This window comes from Sprattus sprattus, assembly GCF_963457725.1.
Source record: "Sprattus sprattus genome assembly, chromosome: 15".
Classification (NCBI taxonomy): Eukaryota; Metazoa; Chordata; class Actinopteri; order Clupeiformes; family Clupeidae; genus Sprattus; species Sprattus sprattus.
The window spans coordinates 24,554,592-24,569,633 of record NC_137913.1 but is presented as its reverse complement, the minus strand read 5'-3'; the positions used below and the strand labels follow the sequence as shown (position 1 = coordinate 24,569,633).

General features: G+C 44.4%; 1 protein-coding gene across 1 annotated transcript in view; it reads left to right on the top strand.

The window, feature by feature from the left end:
* The window catches only part of slc4a4a (solute carrier family 4 member 4a), a 50,704-nt gene that overhangs the window by 14,411 nt on the left and 21,251 nt on the right, over window positions 1-15,042 (top strand). Inside the window, exons 3-6 of the mRNA XM_080852406.1 lie at window positions 2,277-2,412; window positions 5,581-5,741; window positions 7,547-7,726; window positions 11,672-11,748. Coding sequence (XP_080708532.1) covers window positions 2,277-2,412; window positions 5,581-5,741; window positions 7,547-7,726; window positions 11,672-11,748 — 554 coding nt within the window. The remainder of the gene's footprint in view (window positions 1-2,276; window positions 2,413-5,580; window positions 5,742-7,546; window positions 7,727-11,671; window positions 11,749-15,042) is intronic.

The window sequence follows — 15,042 nt, the reverse complement described above, 5'->3', positions numbered from 1 at the left end:
ATGATTAATTGCAGTCATTCACACCTTATTAGTTTGCTTCCTGACCCCAGGAGCAAATCCAGTGTGGAGACCTTTCCTTTGTCACCATAATAAGATTACCATTTTGGAGATTATGCTGGCCAACTTTTGGTGGTCACAGCAGCTGCTTGATCATGAATCTTACATAGTGTAGCATAAGTGGTATCCTTACTTCCACCAGTCCTAGTTGTTATTCTAATGGTTGACTTTGATGCAGACTTTTTTTAAGGGAGTAAGCAGTTACTTCAGGTCCAGTGGTTTTGTTTTGGAGAACTGCGCTTCTTTGTAAGAGACTAGACAGAAACGTGTCCTGTCATCCTAGGAATAGCTTCATCCTGTGACAGTGTGCAAAAAATCCCCCTCCCCCAACACACATCAAACCCAAAATAGCCATTGGCGGATTTTTAGCCAGTAACACAATTTCAAAGAGCACCATCATTTTTGACATAATCCACTTTTGGGATTTGCTTTCAGTGATGATGTTAATGATGATGATGATGATGATGATGATCATAATGAATACCTTAAATAAGGCTCCTTTCTTTCTTGAAGCATTAATGTAACAGCCATCTCCAGCATTACCATTTCTACACTGTGGGATTATAAAGTCAGAAAGAACTGGTAACAGTCGATTCGGCTGCACCCATTGACATCCCATGGGTTGTGCTTTATGTTCTCCACTGATATGTCCAGGCTTTGTAGACAACAGTGCACAAGTGTGCGAGAGTATAAGAGTTATGAGAAACTGTCTCTCGAAAGCACAGCGTGCCAGAGGAGAGAGATGCATTGTAGAGACCGCTGTGACAGTCAAGTCGATCAATGCAGAAATCTTGTCATCTTACGCAACATTTTCCCCAGTTGCCAACTCACTGTCAGGGCGTGGTGACATCATCACTGAATGGATCTGAGAAAAAGAGAAAGCGAGTGAGAGAGCAAGAGAGAGAGAGAAGGAGAGAGAGAGAGAGAGAGAGATAGAGAGAGAGTGAATATGGCGTGAAGGAATCTTATTGACCCGAGTGCCCTTTGTTAGTCACTTGTCAGAAATTTCACTGCTTGCAGACCACTTATTGAAGGCTTCAGGTGCTTCTCACAATACTGACGAGGCAGCACTCGAGGGACATCAGCAGCACCACTACTTCACAACCTGAAAGGGCTGGTGACAGCTGTTCATACAAGATGACCAGTTATGTTGTGTCAAGTTTTTAAATGCTACGTTAACCACTGCACTTGAGGCTGAAGATGCGGTGGCATAACATGTCATCTCATATGTTATTTCCAGGAAATTTTATTTCACTGGCAGCCACCATTACTGTAATCCCTCCATATTTATGCCAATAACACACTTCAGAAGACTGGACAGGGCTATTTTATTTATATATAAACTTGCCCAGGGAGCCCCTTTTTTCACAGGCACCGATGCCTGACTAAATATTCAAATTAGAGACAAGGGGGAAGGAAAGCGCAGGCCTCTCATGAAGAATGAACAGTTTGTGAAACATTTCCTAATTGTTAATGAGGGACTGGGAGGCACGGTGCCAAGTCAGAGGAGCCAATCACGAGCAAGCCCAGTTTGAGGGTAAGCGGTGGTGGTGGTAGGGGTGGCGGAGGGGTACGGGGGGTGGGCAGTGGGGTGGGCATTCACAGCAATAGCGGGATGAGGACCCCAAAAGAAGGGGGCGGTCTGTTAAAGTGGGAAGATTTTGGGGACCCCCGTGTTTGATCAGCGTCCCGGTCCCATTGCCTGCTAGCAGGGATCAAGAGGACACCCATCTCCCCCAGGGGCTCTGCTGTTGAGGGTGTAGGTGGATTACTGAGGCTGCAGGGGGGGTTGTACCGGTGCAGGTGACCTCCATACCCCTCAGATTAGTGTCCCCTCTGAGGGTAAACCAGAAAGACCACAGCACCCTCTCCTTTTCTGTTTGGTTGGTTTCCAATCTCTTGGGGAAGGGAAATGGATAGTGCGATGGATAGCGAGCAGGACATGTTCGATAACAACAATGTGGAGAAGAGTGGCTCGGAGGAGGCAGACAAGGAGGAGGAGGAGGAGGAGGAGGAGGAGGTGGAGGAGGGCAATTCCCTCCTGGTGAAGATCCCTCCACCGCCGCCCGGGAAGGCGCCCACTCCCGTCACCAAGGCCCCCACTCCCGACGCCAAAATGAACGGGGTGGCAGGGGAGGAGGGCAAGACTGCCCTGGTGGTGGTGGCGGACACGGTGCCCACCAGCCAGTCTCTAAGAGGCAGTATTTTCCCTGTTGCAGTCTCGCCGGCGGCCGAGCGGATCCGCTTCATCCTGGGGGAGGAGGATGACGGGCCTGCGCCCCCTCAGCTCTTCACCGAGCTGGACGAGCTGCTCTCCGTCGACGGCCAGGAAATGGAGTGGAAGGAGACGGCCAGGTAAGAGCTTGCCAGCAGCACCACACCCAGGGTTGAGTCACGAATCTCTGCACCACTTCACCCAGTCTTTACCCAAACCTCAGTGGCACTTACTGTGTGTAATGCGAGCTGTAACTTTAGCCCTTAAATAGCCCATTTCCTGCATGAGAAGTTTTGCTTGAGCTTGCCATTCTGGTGATATTGCTGTGCACTCCGCCATTACCCTGTGTCAGCCAGTTTGTCAGACAGACACTGTAGAGCGCACCTGAATAGTATTCTCATGTTACTGATGCTGCTGCTGATACTACGGAGACTGTCTTTGCAGAGGATTAAGTTCATGTATTTTTCAATGTCACTGAAAGCAGAGTAATCAAATATTGTTCAGCTGCAGTTTTGGCACCGCACCACACTATTGAAGCAGGCAAGGATGATTTATGGGACAACATTGTAAATATTGCCCGCTGTCAACAAGTGAGTTTGGTATCTGACGCACAAGGCTGACCGTGTCAGTCAATATTAGTCTGAGAGTGGCACAAACATTGCAAGGGTTTGATTCCTCCACTTCAGGATAATATGCTGAGTCACTATTTCAATACCCCTTAGTGAAAATGACTTTTGATGAAGTCATTGTTATCATTGTGGTTGCTCGTGTTAAAAGATTTGAGGAGTTAAGGAACATAAGGGAGTGTTTTCTTTGAACAAACAAAACAAAAAATAAACTTGTACCTAAATCATTTTAGGCTGGACATTTGCAGTCATTTATTCATAGAGAGAATGTGCTTGCCCATTAAAATGAGTCAGTCAAATTTTCTGTATGGAATTTAACTGCGCAATGACCTTTGTGTAAGACACAAACAAAGCATTGTTTCTGCAAACAATTCCTAAATAGTTTCCAAGTCCTCTTTGGAAATATACTGTAAAACTCGGCAGCCACACAAATGTGTCTGTTGGCGCAGAGGGGTCTGTTGTGAATGAAACATTCTGCGAGTGCATGGTTCACTGGCCAGGAGCCAGGCTCATCCCACTGCCAAGCTGCTGAAAAATAAATATCACGTGCCAAGAGATCTTCTGTGGGCCACTCAGTCACTCACGCTGTAGTAAGACATTAAAAGACGGATGGAGATGTTTTAGTTCTTGATGAACAAGAATGACCTGGAGTGTCTTGATTAGATGAACCAACACCTGGTGTTGAGGTCTTGTTCAACCCCATCATCACTATTGGAACTATTAGCCTTAAGTAATGGCTAACCCCAGTTTCAAAGCATTGTGGAGTAAGTGGTTAAGAGTAGGGGTGGGGGTGGGGGGGTGAATAGTGTGTGAACATTGGAGTAGGGGGGGGGGGGGTAGTGTGTGTACATTGGAGTAGGGGTGGGGGTGGAGGGAAGTCACCATTCACAGAAAGACGAGGCTGCCTCATCAGCCCTCACATACAGACAGGCCCCTTTCAGGTCCTTTGAGGCCTGGCTCTCCCTCTCCCCATCCCCATTCAGCTCTGCCCACTTGATCTCTCTGTTCAATGGGGAGTCAGTATCCAGGCCATGCCTGCCAGTTTCTGTGGGAGGCCTTATTAAACACGCCTGTCATTAGTCTGGGCTGACCAATGCTCTGACCAATAGAATTCGCCCTATGCCCTAAACCAAAACGTCCACTGTCTAAATTGCCATGGATGCCATTGCAGTGATAGATGAGTTGTATCTCAGTGGACTCTCAAGCAGTGACAGACTGCCTCCTCATTGTACAACATTGTCCATATGCGCCATCTATGTTCACCACGACCCAATAAAGGGGAGCCGGTAGTGGTTTGGCTGTGCCGTGCTACAGCTTGCAGACGGCAAGCCTCGGGGGCTCCTAGCTCGTTTATGTTGGACAGCTGAAGCTCATGTTATGTCACGCTCACAGGGAGGTGATTAACACTGATGAGCAATTAGCGAGGCCATCAGCATCCTCTTCACACACAAGCACACACACACACACACACACACACACACACACACACACACACACACAGACACACCATCCCTGTTTGATGTAGTATTGCTGCTGCTTTGTTGAAATGAGTGACACTGTGAATGAAGGTGTATTTGTCCAGAGGAACTGCATTTCAACTCTTTATGCTTTAAGGGGGCCATGCACAGTTCTAGTACAAGACTGTGTAGTATCCATGCTATTGTCAGGGAAAAATCCCTTATCTCGACATTTAAGTTTAGATTACAAACCACACTGTGAGGCAGAACATATGTTTAAACCTTGGCAGCCAAAGGAGAGGTCTTGTTTGGGGAAGTCCCTAGAAGAGCTCTGATCTCCCTTGGCTGGCTCAGCCCTTTTATTAACTCTTAGCTTACACAATGTGTTATCCAAGCGTGGCAGTTACCCCGCCCAAACAGATGCATGACTTGTTATTGTTATCAGCACATACAGACAAGCAAAATTCAGACATCTTCGTGGCCCCTCGCTTCTGCATTTTGATCAGCTCATTGCACGCTTCTTCTTTTTGCAGGAAGCCACTTTGGACACAGTAGCACAATCACATGCACAGAATGTCACAGTATTTTTCCACTCAGTGTTTCTTCACATGAGTGCCTAACTTTTAATACAAGTCTCAAATCTCAAGTAAGGTTATTAATGATTATTTCCTTTAATACATAAATTCCATTACAGCTATTGATAGAATGAGAGAAGGATGTTGAGAATCCCTGAGTGTTAATTTCTGTATTTGAAACAAGAATTTTTTAAACATTTATAATGGCATCTCTGCATGTAAAAGTTTAAAACCTTCATTTAAACAGCCAATGCTTTCTTAGCAGCTACTGAAGAAATTCAACTGTCTCTAAAATATGAAATATATTAGATAAGAGATAAGAGCGAACCATAACTCTCAGCTATTTTTCAACCATTATCTAACCCCAACTAGAGCTCGACCTCACCTCTCATAGAGCCCAGCCTTAGCCCTAACCCTACATCTAAGTGTTTTTCTACTCCTTAACATATATTCGGAGGACATCAAAATGAGCCAAGATATCAAAGTGTGGCCAGTTTCTTTTGAACCTCACGTCATGTGTGTCAGTCAGGTCTATGTTATATCTCCATGCTGTCACCTCCTCTCCTGTGAAAATGGCACTCTTGGAGAACATCTCACTGAGCCCACTTGATCCTGCTCTTTGGGTGACTTGACGTTCTTACCTCCCACAGGTGGATCAAGTTTGAGGAGAAGGTGGAGAAGGGTGGTGAGCGGTGGAGCAAGCCCCATGTGGCCACACTCTCCCTGCACAGCCTGTTCGAGCTCAGGACCTGTATCGAGAAGGGCACCATCATGCTGGACCTGGAGGCTATCACGCTGCCCCAGTTGGTCGGTGAGTAGCAGGGCAAGACTCCCAGGGATGGCCTATAGGGTGGGTCAGGGGATAGGCTGGCCCTCAGTTGCCCCATGTTGGTGGGTGAGTACCCCAGGGATGAACCCAGGGGGTGGGGGCACAGGGGACTGGGATAGGGTAGGACTGACGGTGCCCATCTGATGGGCATGGAGACAAAAACCTTAGAGAGGAGAGACCCAGAAAGGGTTGCCTGGGCTCCAGGGCGGTGCTTGTGTGATCAAATCATTAATTGTTTGTATTTACACGTGGCAACCCTTATGTCCAAGGCAGTTTTCTCTAGGGACAAATAAAGATATCTTGAATCTTGAAATGTAGGCGCCGAAGCCCTGAAGACCATCTCTCTCTCTTTTTGTTAGTTGGTTCTTCTTCCTCGAGTCACGATGTATTCATAGATCTTATTTAGCGCATTTTCCTATTCAGTTCAATTGTAGGGCAAAAGGTTTATGGCTGGTTGCTTCTGTTGAGTGCAGGGGAAAACGAAACCTTACCCCAAACATGACATGCACACACACACACACACACACACACACACACACACACACACACACACACACACACACACACACACACACACACACACACACACACACACACACACACACACACACACACACACACCCACACACACACACACACACACACACATACACACAAGCACTTTCCTTGACGATGGCTCAGTTCAAAGTAGCTCCCAAGGTCAGACTGCTTTCTTGCATGAGAAGCCTTCCAAGTATTGCTTTGTAAGCAGGTAAGTATGTGATTGGCTGGGAACTTTACACTGAAGCTGACCCTTACAGAGTTCTTATATAAAACAGCTTAAAGACCTGACAAAGACCTGTCCATAGACATTAATGTGCCCCCTGCAAACTCAGTTTGACAGGTGCTGTGTGGAGGGCAGCCACTTATATACAGTATATACTTCCTATAGCCTCCAACCTAGAGGGTGACATTTAAGTTTGAAACCTCCCAGTGGGCTTCAAGCCACCATGTTTGTATAAAAAGAAAGAGAGAGGGGGGAGGAGAGGGCAGGATGGAGAGAGGTAGAGAAACAACAAGAGAGAGAGTAAGTGACCAGGAGAGAGTGAGAGAGAGAGAAAGAGGAAGAGCCTGGAGTGCCACCCTCAATTTCCTCCCTCACGATGATGCATTTCCTGCTTCTCATTTACAGCCAAGAGTTCTCAGGGGGGACACAGGAGGCGTCCGCTCCGATTTGCAGTCGCAAAGTCATCTGTCGGGTTCAGACGAGTTGAGATGACACACACACACACACACACACACACACACACACACACATACACACACACACACACACAACCCCTACCATTCCCGCTGCACTGACGGCTCAGCCATTAGCACAGGAGACACTGAGGGAAAGGGCCCGGGGGCCGCGTCCACACGCTCGAGCCCTGACCTTCTTTTCAAAAATAGAAAACTTTTGTTGGAACCGGACAGACACACTGGGTCTCATGCACAAGCAGAACCTCATGAGAACTCATTCAGGCTTTCTGACGGGTTGGGCTTAAAATAGAACGTGGCCTAACTGCTGATCTGATTATTGGCGATTTGCGAATGCGTTGAATTACTTTAACAATGCTCCCTCAGTGTGATGCGATAGTGAGATTACTAAGCCTGTCCTTGCCTTCCCATAAGTGGTTCTTTCGGTTTATCGGATTGCGTTTTGTACAATTTGTAACAAGTTGTTATTTTGACATTATTTATGAGGAAATCAATTCAATATTTTTTTTATAATATCACAATTTCTCTCTCTTTTTTTCTATCTGCAGAGATGATCACTGACGATCAAATAGAGAACGGTCAGTTGAAGGCTGACCTCAAGGACCAGGTGATGTACACTTTGTTGAGGAGACACCGTCACCAGACCAAGAAGTCCAACCTGCGCTCCCTCGCTGAGATTGGCAAGACCGTCTCCAGCGCAAGTAGGCTGTTTTCCAACACGGACAATGGTAATACAGGTGCCAGTTTAATGCAGTTCTCTTTTTTCATTAATTGAAGCTACTCGTTTGTTTTCTACTCAGACCCATTTATTTTGAGTTTTTTTGGTTCACATGGCATTTTTCAATTTTCCCCATTTGCACTGAAGACTATTACAGGAATCCATTTACGCAATTCCCTGTAGTCTTTGCACCACAAGTGTTAGTTTTTTTTCTTGGGGTGCAAAGAGTAGCAGGCTTTTGTAGGATGCAAAGACAAACCCAAAGCACCAATACACCAGAATGGCACTGTAGGTTAGAGTTAGAGCAACCTTAGATGAACCCATGTTTCTCAAGTCAGTAGCATCTGTATTGCATTTAATAAACATTTCCGAGTTTGTTAAGGTTCCCATATGTCAGTTTTGACTTGAGTTGTTAGCTTTTTCTGTTGAATAGACTTACATCGTAAAACAAGAACATCAATTACCACAGGATTTGATAGCCACTATCAGTTGAATAAACTAAATCAGATGTTTTAGGCGCTTGAGCTATAACATGCTTCATAAGAAATCACAGGGTGCGACAGAGACGTCATAAGAGATGGTCTATAAGGACCTTAAGAATTTAGATTAATGAAAAACCTCTTAATCAACAGGATAAGACTTTCACATTAATTGGAATTCACCCTCTATTATAAGATGAAGGCAAAGCAGATAGTATCGCAGAATATCAACAATACTTTATGTAAAACACTTAGCTTAGCTTGTCATGGTAGATGGCATATATTGGCATTAGTTGTCATGACCATATCCAGTGACAGTGTATAATAACCATTATCAGTAATTGTCGTGACAGCTTTCAAAATGTCTGATGCTATAATCTTATAGGCACATGACATAAGCTGCTATGGCATCCATGAAAATAATCGTAACATGACATTTCATGGCATTATCTATTGACTGCCATGATGACTCATGACTGGGTATGACACTATACGATGCCATGTTAATGCCAAGGTTATGCCACTCTTATGACAGTAGATTCCAGTAAAGTATTACCAGAACACCCCTGTCTCCCACGCTGTGTCACCCGTAGCTAGTTCCCCCTGACTAGAAGCTCACTCAGAAAAATGAAGATGAATTGCGGCCTACAGACTCATTTAGATCCATCTTCTGTTTCTGTTGCGTCACCAAGCAACACAAATGAACAGCCTGCTTTCTATACAAATCTCAATGGTCTATATAATGGTAATAAATGCAATATAATTGACATATTACTTTGTACTATCATATTGATTGGTACATTTTTGAACTGTATTGTGATTTGTTGAGGAAAGTAGTCTGCTGTTTGTGTCTTGCACTTGGTGACCATCACCATCACCATCATAACGCAAATGGCATTGAACCACTCAACTCAAATTCCACCGTTAAATTTTGCTCACTGAAATTCAAATATAAATCATCTATATAAATTGTCCGTGCTATAATCAATCACTGAATGAATTGTCAAATGTAACCTATGAGCTGAATGTAAGAAGTGAATGGCTTAGATATTTAAATGCTAAAGTAAACAGTAAACAACACAAAGATTTAGCATTTTCATCAGCCAAGACTGATCAATTATGTAGTGAAATGAAACACATATTTAGTAATGACATGTTTCTTTATGCAGCTATCATTACCTGAAATCAGTGAACACACAAATTTCTCCATGAATCCTGTGTGATACCTTAAATGCCTGCACGTTGCTATAATCCCTTGAGTTGAAAGAGTTGATGATGCCAGCAATAACAACACCAAAAATAAACCCCCTGTTTGTAATATTGTCATGTGTTAATGACATTCTGTGCTTCACACATTGATTTAGTTGATGTGTCATGATCATGTATTCACTTGTCAATGTCTGTTGAAATGTTTTTCACACAATGTGAAGTGCCATGGATCTGAAGAGTGGCTTGATTGGACTGACTAGTCATGAGGATGGTAATTGGCTTTATAGGACAGAATCTTGTAAACAAGGTCCTGGTATGGGCATGTTTTCTGTTATGATTTATTGACTGTAATAATATAACCTTACTATATTATATAGCACTTATAAAAGCTGTTATCTACAACAAACATTTTCACAGTTGGGTTAATATTTGGATAGCCATCAACCAAACACTATACAACTCTTCAGTGATTATCTTATGAATACATATTACAGAGTCAGTCTCAGTGTACTACATTTTATATTCCACAAGATTAGCCAGTCCATCAGGCCACTTGACTTTGCTCTTGTGTGATTTGTTTCCTCACGTTCAGCTTCTGTACCATGCACTTCTAATTACCTTTCTCTAACCCACACTTGGCTTTGGCTTTGAGCACCCTCTCAACACTTTCTCTCCTTCTTCCTTCCAATCCTTCCCTCTCCCTCTTCTTTACCTCCTTTTGTTTTTTTTCTCTCTTCATTTCTTTTTTGTCACACCTGGCTGACCTGCGCTTCTGCCACTAAAACCAAAAGCCCGTAGTCCTCTTGGAAACTCTGAGACTTGCCTCACGGCTCGCACCTCCGAGGACGAGTTGCCAGGCCAGCGGAGCCCGAGCATGGGATGGCTTAGTAAGTTGACAGGATCTCCAGTTAGTGTCTCTTCCACCTGTGTGTCCCATAGACATAACATCCCCAGAGTGTGTCGCCAGGGTTTGTTATTGTGTCTGCGTTTGTGTGTGTCTCTGTATCACCCAATACATTCCCTCTATCACCCAGTGTAGGAATTTAGTTAGCTTAATAGTGGCCATTCTGATTTAAGAGATTTGACAGTGTTCTCTTTGACCGATTCATGGTTACATGATTAGAGTGTCGTTTTTTTGACGGAGGTTCTCATATCTTTAAGTTAGTGTGCCAAGGCCCCTATTTGTAAATGATTGGACAAGATCAATGAACCTGTCCCGCCCCATTAAGTTTCCATGGAGCCCTTGGAAAATCTCCAAGAAATCACAAGTGATTATCTGTCCTCAAAACACCAAGAGGAAACTTTTTTTTCTCCCACCACTAGCAGTAGCAACCATCCAATATGCTTACATTTTTTGCCGAATTCACACGAATTTTTATTTATTTTTTAAATGCATAAAAGCATCACAAACGTTCGTGTGAAAATGTTTTGGTACCAAACGACTGCATCAAACTGACATCCAAAACCATGTCCATACATTTACCTGTCTAGAAACAAGGGGCACCAGCTACCAGCAGCATGTTGCATCAGATTCTCTCTTGGCCTACTTCTCTTTTTACTCTGGGCTCTCAACTCATGCTGGGCCCTCTGCAGCACGACCCTTTCCGGTTCAGGTACTTTAATACAGTTGCCCCTGCAGTGAAGACCACCTTGCCTGCCATTGACCTCTTAAGTTGCACTCGCTCTCTTCTCTCACTAAGAGGAAGGGACTTGAAAATGAGAGCGTTTCCCTCAGGGGCATGCCTCTCCCCATAGAGCTGTGAATGTGTGACATCTTGTCAAGGGAAGTACTAAATGGAGGGCTGTGTCGCTTCAAATCACCAAGACACAGGTTAATTAGAGAAAACATGAGAATGCTTCTTTGATGTGACTAAGAGGCACATGTGTACGTTTGCATTTGAGCAGAGCAGCCAGTAGATAGTTAAACAAGCAAGGATAAACCAGAACTTAGTAAGCCTTTCATCCCTCACAGAAGATTAGATGTTTTGAGTGCGGTAAATAGACACAAAATTAAAAGCAAGAAAAACCCGATAGGTTGTTTAGGTCATGGTGGGCAAGGTGTCTGTCATAGAGACCCTGTTTGGGCAGCTATTCCTCTGGTTTTCTTAATGGCTGCATCTGGACCAAAGTTGGCCCTGTCTTCTCTTGAGTTCCTGCCTTCGTTCTCTTTGCCCCTGAGCTGTTTTTTTTTTCTTCTTTTTTTGTGGAGGTAGAGGCGGATTGTTTTTCACGGCTGGTTAACCATGTTTGGCTGCTTGCTTTCTCAGGTAGCCCCGCCACCACACACAGGAATATATCGTCTAGCAGTATGAATGACATCTCTGACAAGCCCGAGAAGGATCAGGTGAGCCTCTTCACGCTGTTTACACACATAATCCTCTTGCCTCCTTCTAGAATAACAGGAATTTGACCAGACAAAGGAAGACGGGAAGGAAAATCATCTTAACGCATCTTCATTGTCCTCTATAGAGTGTTCTCCACAGTCCACTGAACTAATCAATTGCAAAACTGCTCAGAATGTACGACAAGTAAGGTACTAGTTGATCAGTACCGTACTGGTTGAATATTAAGTACCATATTTCGCATTTGTTTGTTGTTCTTTTCACCATGTACTTTACATGACGTCAGTTATGGCTGACTTTCAACTAGAGGTATAATGACTGAACCGGCAACTGAGGTGTTGGCACAGTGGTGTCAGAAGGTCTCCAAGTCAGATGAGAGAATCATTCCTTACAGGGTAATGGTAGACCAGCCTCGTGCATCAACTCAAAAGTGTTAAGGACAGCCTCATGAGTCCTGTGCAGAGCAGAGCGGAGTAGCTCAGTCCGGTTTTAAGTTCCTGAAACCTCTCTGCACAGCCACCACCCCAGCTCTCTGGTTGAGTGAACCTTTCCAAGGTACACCGTCAGTCCTCCACCAGCTTAACACGTCCTCAGCCAGTGCGGCCTAGGCTGGCCCGTGCCAGGCCTTTCAGTCCTTCAGGGTTGTCACATTTCTCTCCCTTATTTTCCACTGGCAGGATATCTGACAATCGGCAAGATCAATTATCGCGTGTGAGAAAGAGGTAGCTAATAAAACTCACGGGCTGCCAAGCATTTGGTGGAGCTGTACTTTGCACACCAGAGAAGAAGAAAAGTATGAGCAGAATGTGGTCCACAGGACATTTGCTGATAACACGTATCTAAGCAGGAAGCTGTGGGTCACTTAGAGAAATCCTAGGCAGTCCATGCACACAGTTGCTCATGGGATATCCATGCAGAGTTCTTTTGTAAACTGGATGACACTCGCATTTTGAAGAGTGTACTCACAGTCCCATGAAAAATAAATAAATAAAGTTTGATTAGTCCAATTAGAATCGTTTAATTCGATTTTCAGCAGTGACATCAAAGGTTTTGCGCATGAGTTAACTTTAGTTTTGATGTCATTGCAATGGCCTATTTTATTTGTGAGTGATCAGCTTAAGCCAACACTGATGATGTCAGTATTGACAGCTGCAGAACTTCCCCTCTTCCTCTTATTTCCCAGCGAAGGGCTGGGTGGAATTGGGTCAGGTGGCCCAGAAAGCCGCACAGATTGGGCTTGTACATGCAGATTGGAGGGAGAGAGAGGGGAGAGCCCTTGCGTCACACCCCCATGGGATGAAATGTGTGGCTTGAGTCATTGCCATGTGTTCTATTGAGGGTCTTGGGGGAGTGGTTGACGTAGTTTTTTCAGATTTGGGAGGACCATCTCGTGCGCTGAACTGGTTCCTGATGACAGCTTGGTGGCAAAAGACACTGCTGTTTTGTAGACGACGGCGCATGATAAAAAGAGTAAATGATTTTAGGTCGTTTCAGAGATTTGTTCTGTTTGTGAACGAAAGGTATATTTATTCATGGGATGTAGTGCAGCAGAAGTCACACCAAGCTTTTACTAGCCACATAAAAAACAATTTAAAAAAATCACATTGTGAGCTTTTTAGCAGAAGAATGAGGTCCGTAGTATAGTGGAAAAAGGATATTTACCAAGCCACGTGCTCTTCAGAAACTGAACACGTCAGGAATCTGGTTTGACGGGTATAAGCACAATCATGACACCATCTTTAGACATCCTCATTATCTTAAGACAGTTGGGTTAATATGGGATGATTTACAAGAAAAGCCTTCATTCCAAATATGATTATGAGCTGCATAGTAGCAATAGAAACTGTCCACTTGAACCCAGCCTTATAGTAGTGCTCCTTATGTTGGATACTATGTAGATTACTGGTAGGGATTTAACTCTCTTTGAGTGTTGCGGGTGTATTCTGGTAAGCAAATTATGCCAGTTGGAACATGGTACGGATGCTAGGCTATGAGGATTACCATCCTGAGGAGCAGACAGATCGTGTGTGAGCCGCTGTGTCTACCCAGGATGCCAAGAGTGGCTGAGCTGCCCGGCCCACTGGCAGGTTTGACGGTAATGTAAAGTGGTAGGTGTGTGTCAGGTGAGCACAAGGTCAAAGGTTCACTGGTGTTGATGGCATCTACTGTCACAGAGCGGATTATCAGAAAAAAAAAGCCTTGCCTGTTTGTGTGTATGTAAGAATTGTCATTGTGTGTTTATGTTTGTGTTTGGATGCTGGCATGGCATGCGTGTTTGTGTTTTTCAATCAACCCCCCCCCCCCCTGACGTCAGTGTCAGTGTGGTAGCGTTTTCGCCAGGCCAACACGTCAACGGCACCCAGGGTTGTGTGAGGTTCACGGGCTAAGACCTTAATCAACTCCCTTCCTCGCTCATACGGTGCTGATCTTGGCCCATAATCTGACTCTAATACCATTCTAAAATGTCATTTGGTCCCTGCCTGTGCTTATTTGCACTGCCAGCTCACTGCAGACAAGGAGGATGTCACCATGATTTCGGCCTGCGGTGCTCTACTGTTTCATGTTATCTATCATATTGTGCTTCACTGTGATTTCGTCATTTGGATTTCAAGTGGATTTCAGACCGTGTCTTCATTAGGACAAAGCTAGATACTCTGTAAATTGGGTCCAGTTCTTACAGAATGACCATTGTAACTTACAGTACCATCTGCCTTCACTATCAGTTGACAAGTGAAAAAGTACCTAGCATATACTTTATATCCTGAATGTGCAAGGATTAATGGGTTGGTAATGATAGTGTCATGTTCTGAACCAGGGTAGACCTGCATGACATTTTGACTAAATTATAGTTATTTTACTCCATATAGGGAAAAAAACAGCTTCCATACTAAGCCCATTCCCTTATACACTTGTGACTTCTTTGAACTAAAAGGCATGTCAGGGGAACACGTGACTGCTTACATAGATGTTTGGCTATGGATCTCCCTGCATGCATTTTGCGGCAGTTACTAATTACTTTTACAACTAGTTGCAAACATTGGTTAAAGTCTAGCATTGATGACTAATTATTAATCCTTGCTGTAACAAAGGTACATTGAATAATTAATCACAGGGACCAGATCAATACCTCTGTCACAACCAAACTCCTAACTCATGAGTGTAAATGCAAGGTTTATCACATGGACTCTGCTGTGTGTATTGTCATCCCGAGCCCCTTGCTCAGCCCCTGGGCAATTCTCTGTTATCACACCTGCCTATGGAAGTGAGTGTGTGTGGGTCTCCACTCGGATTGCCCC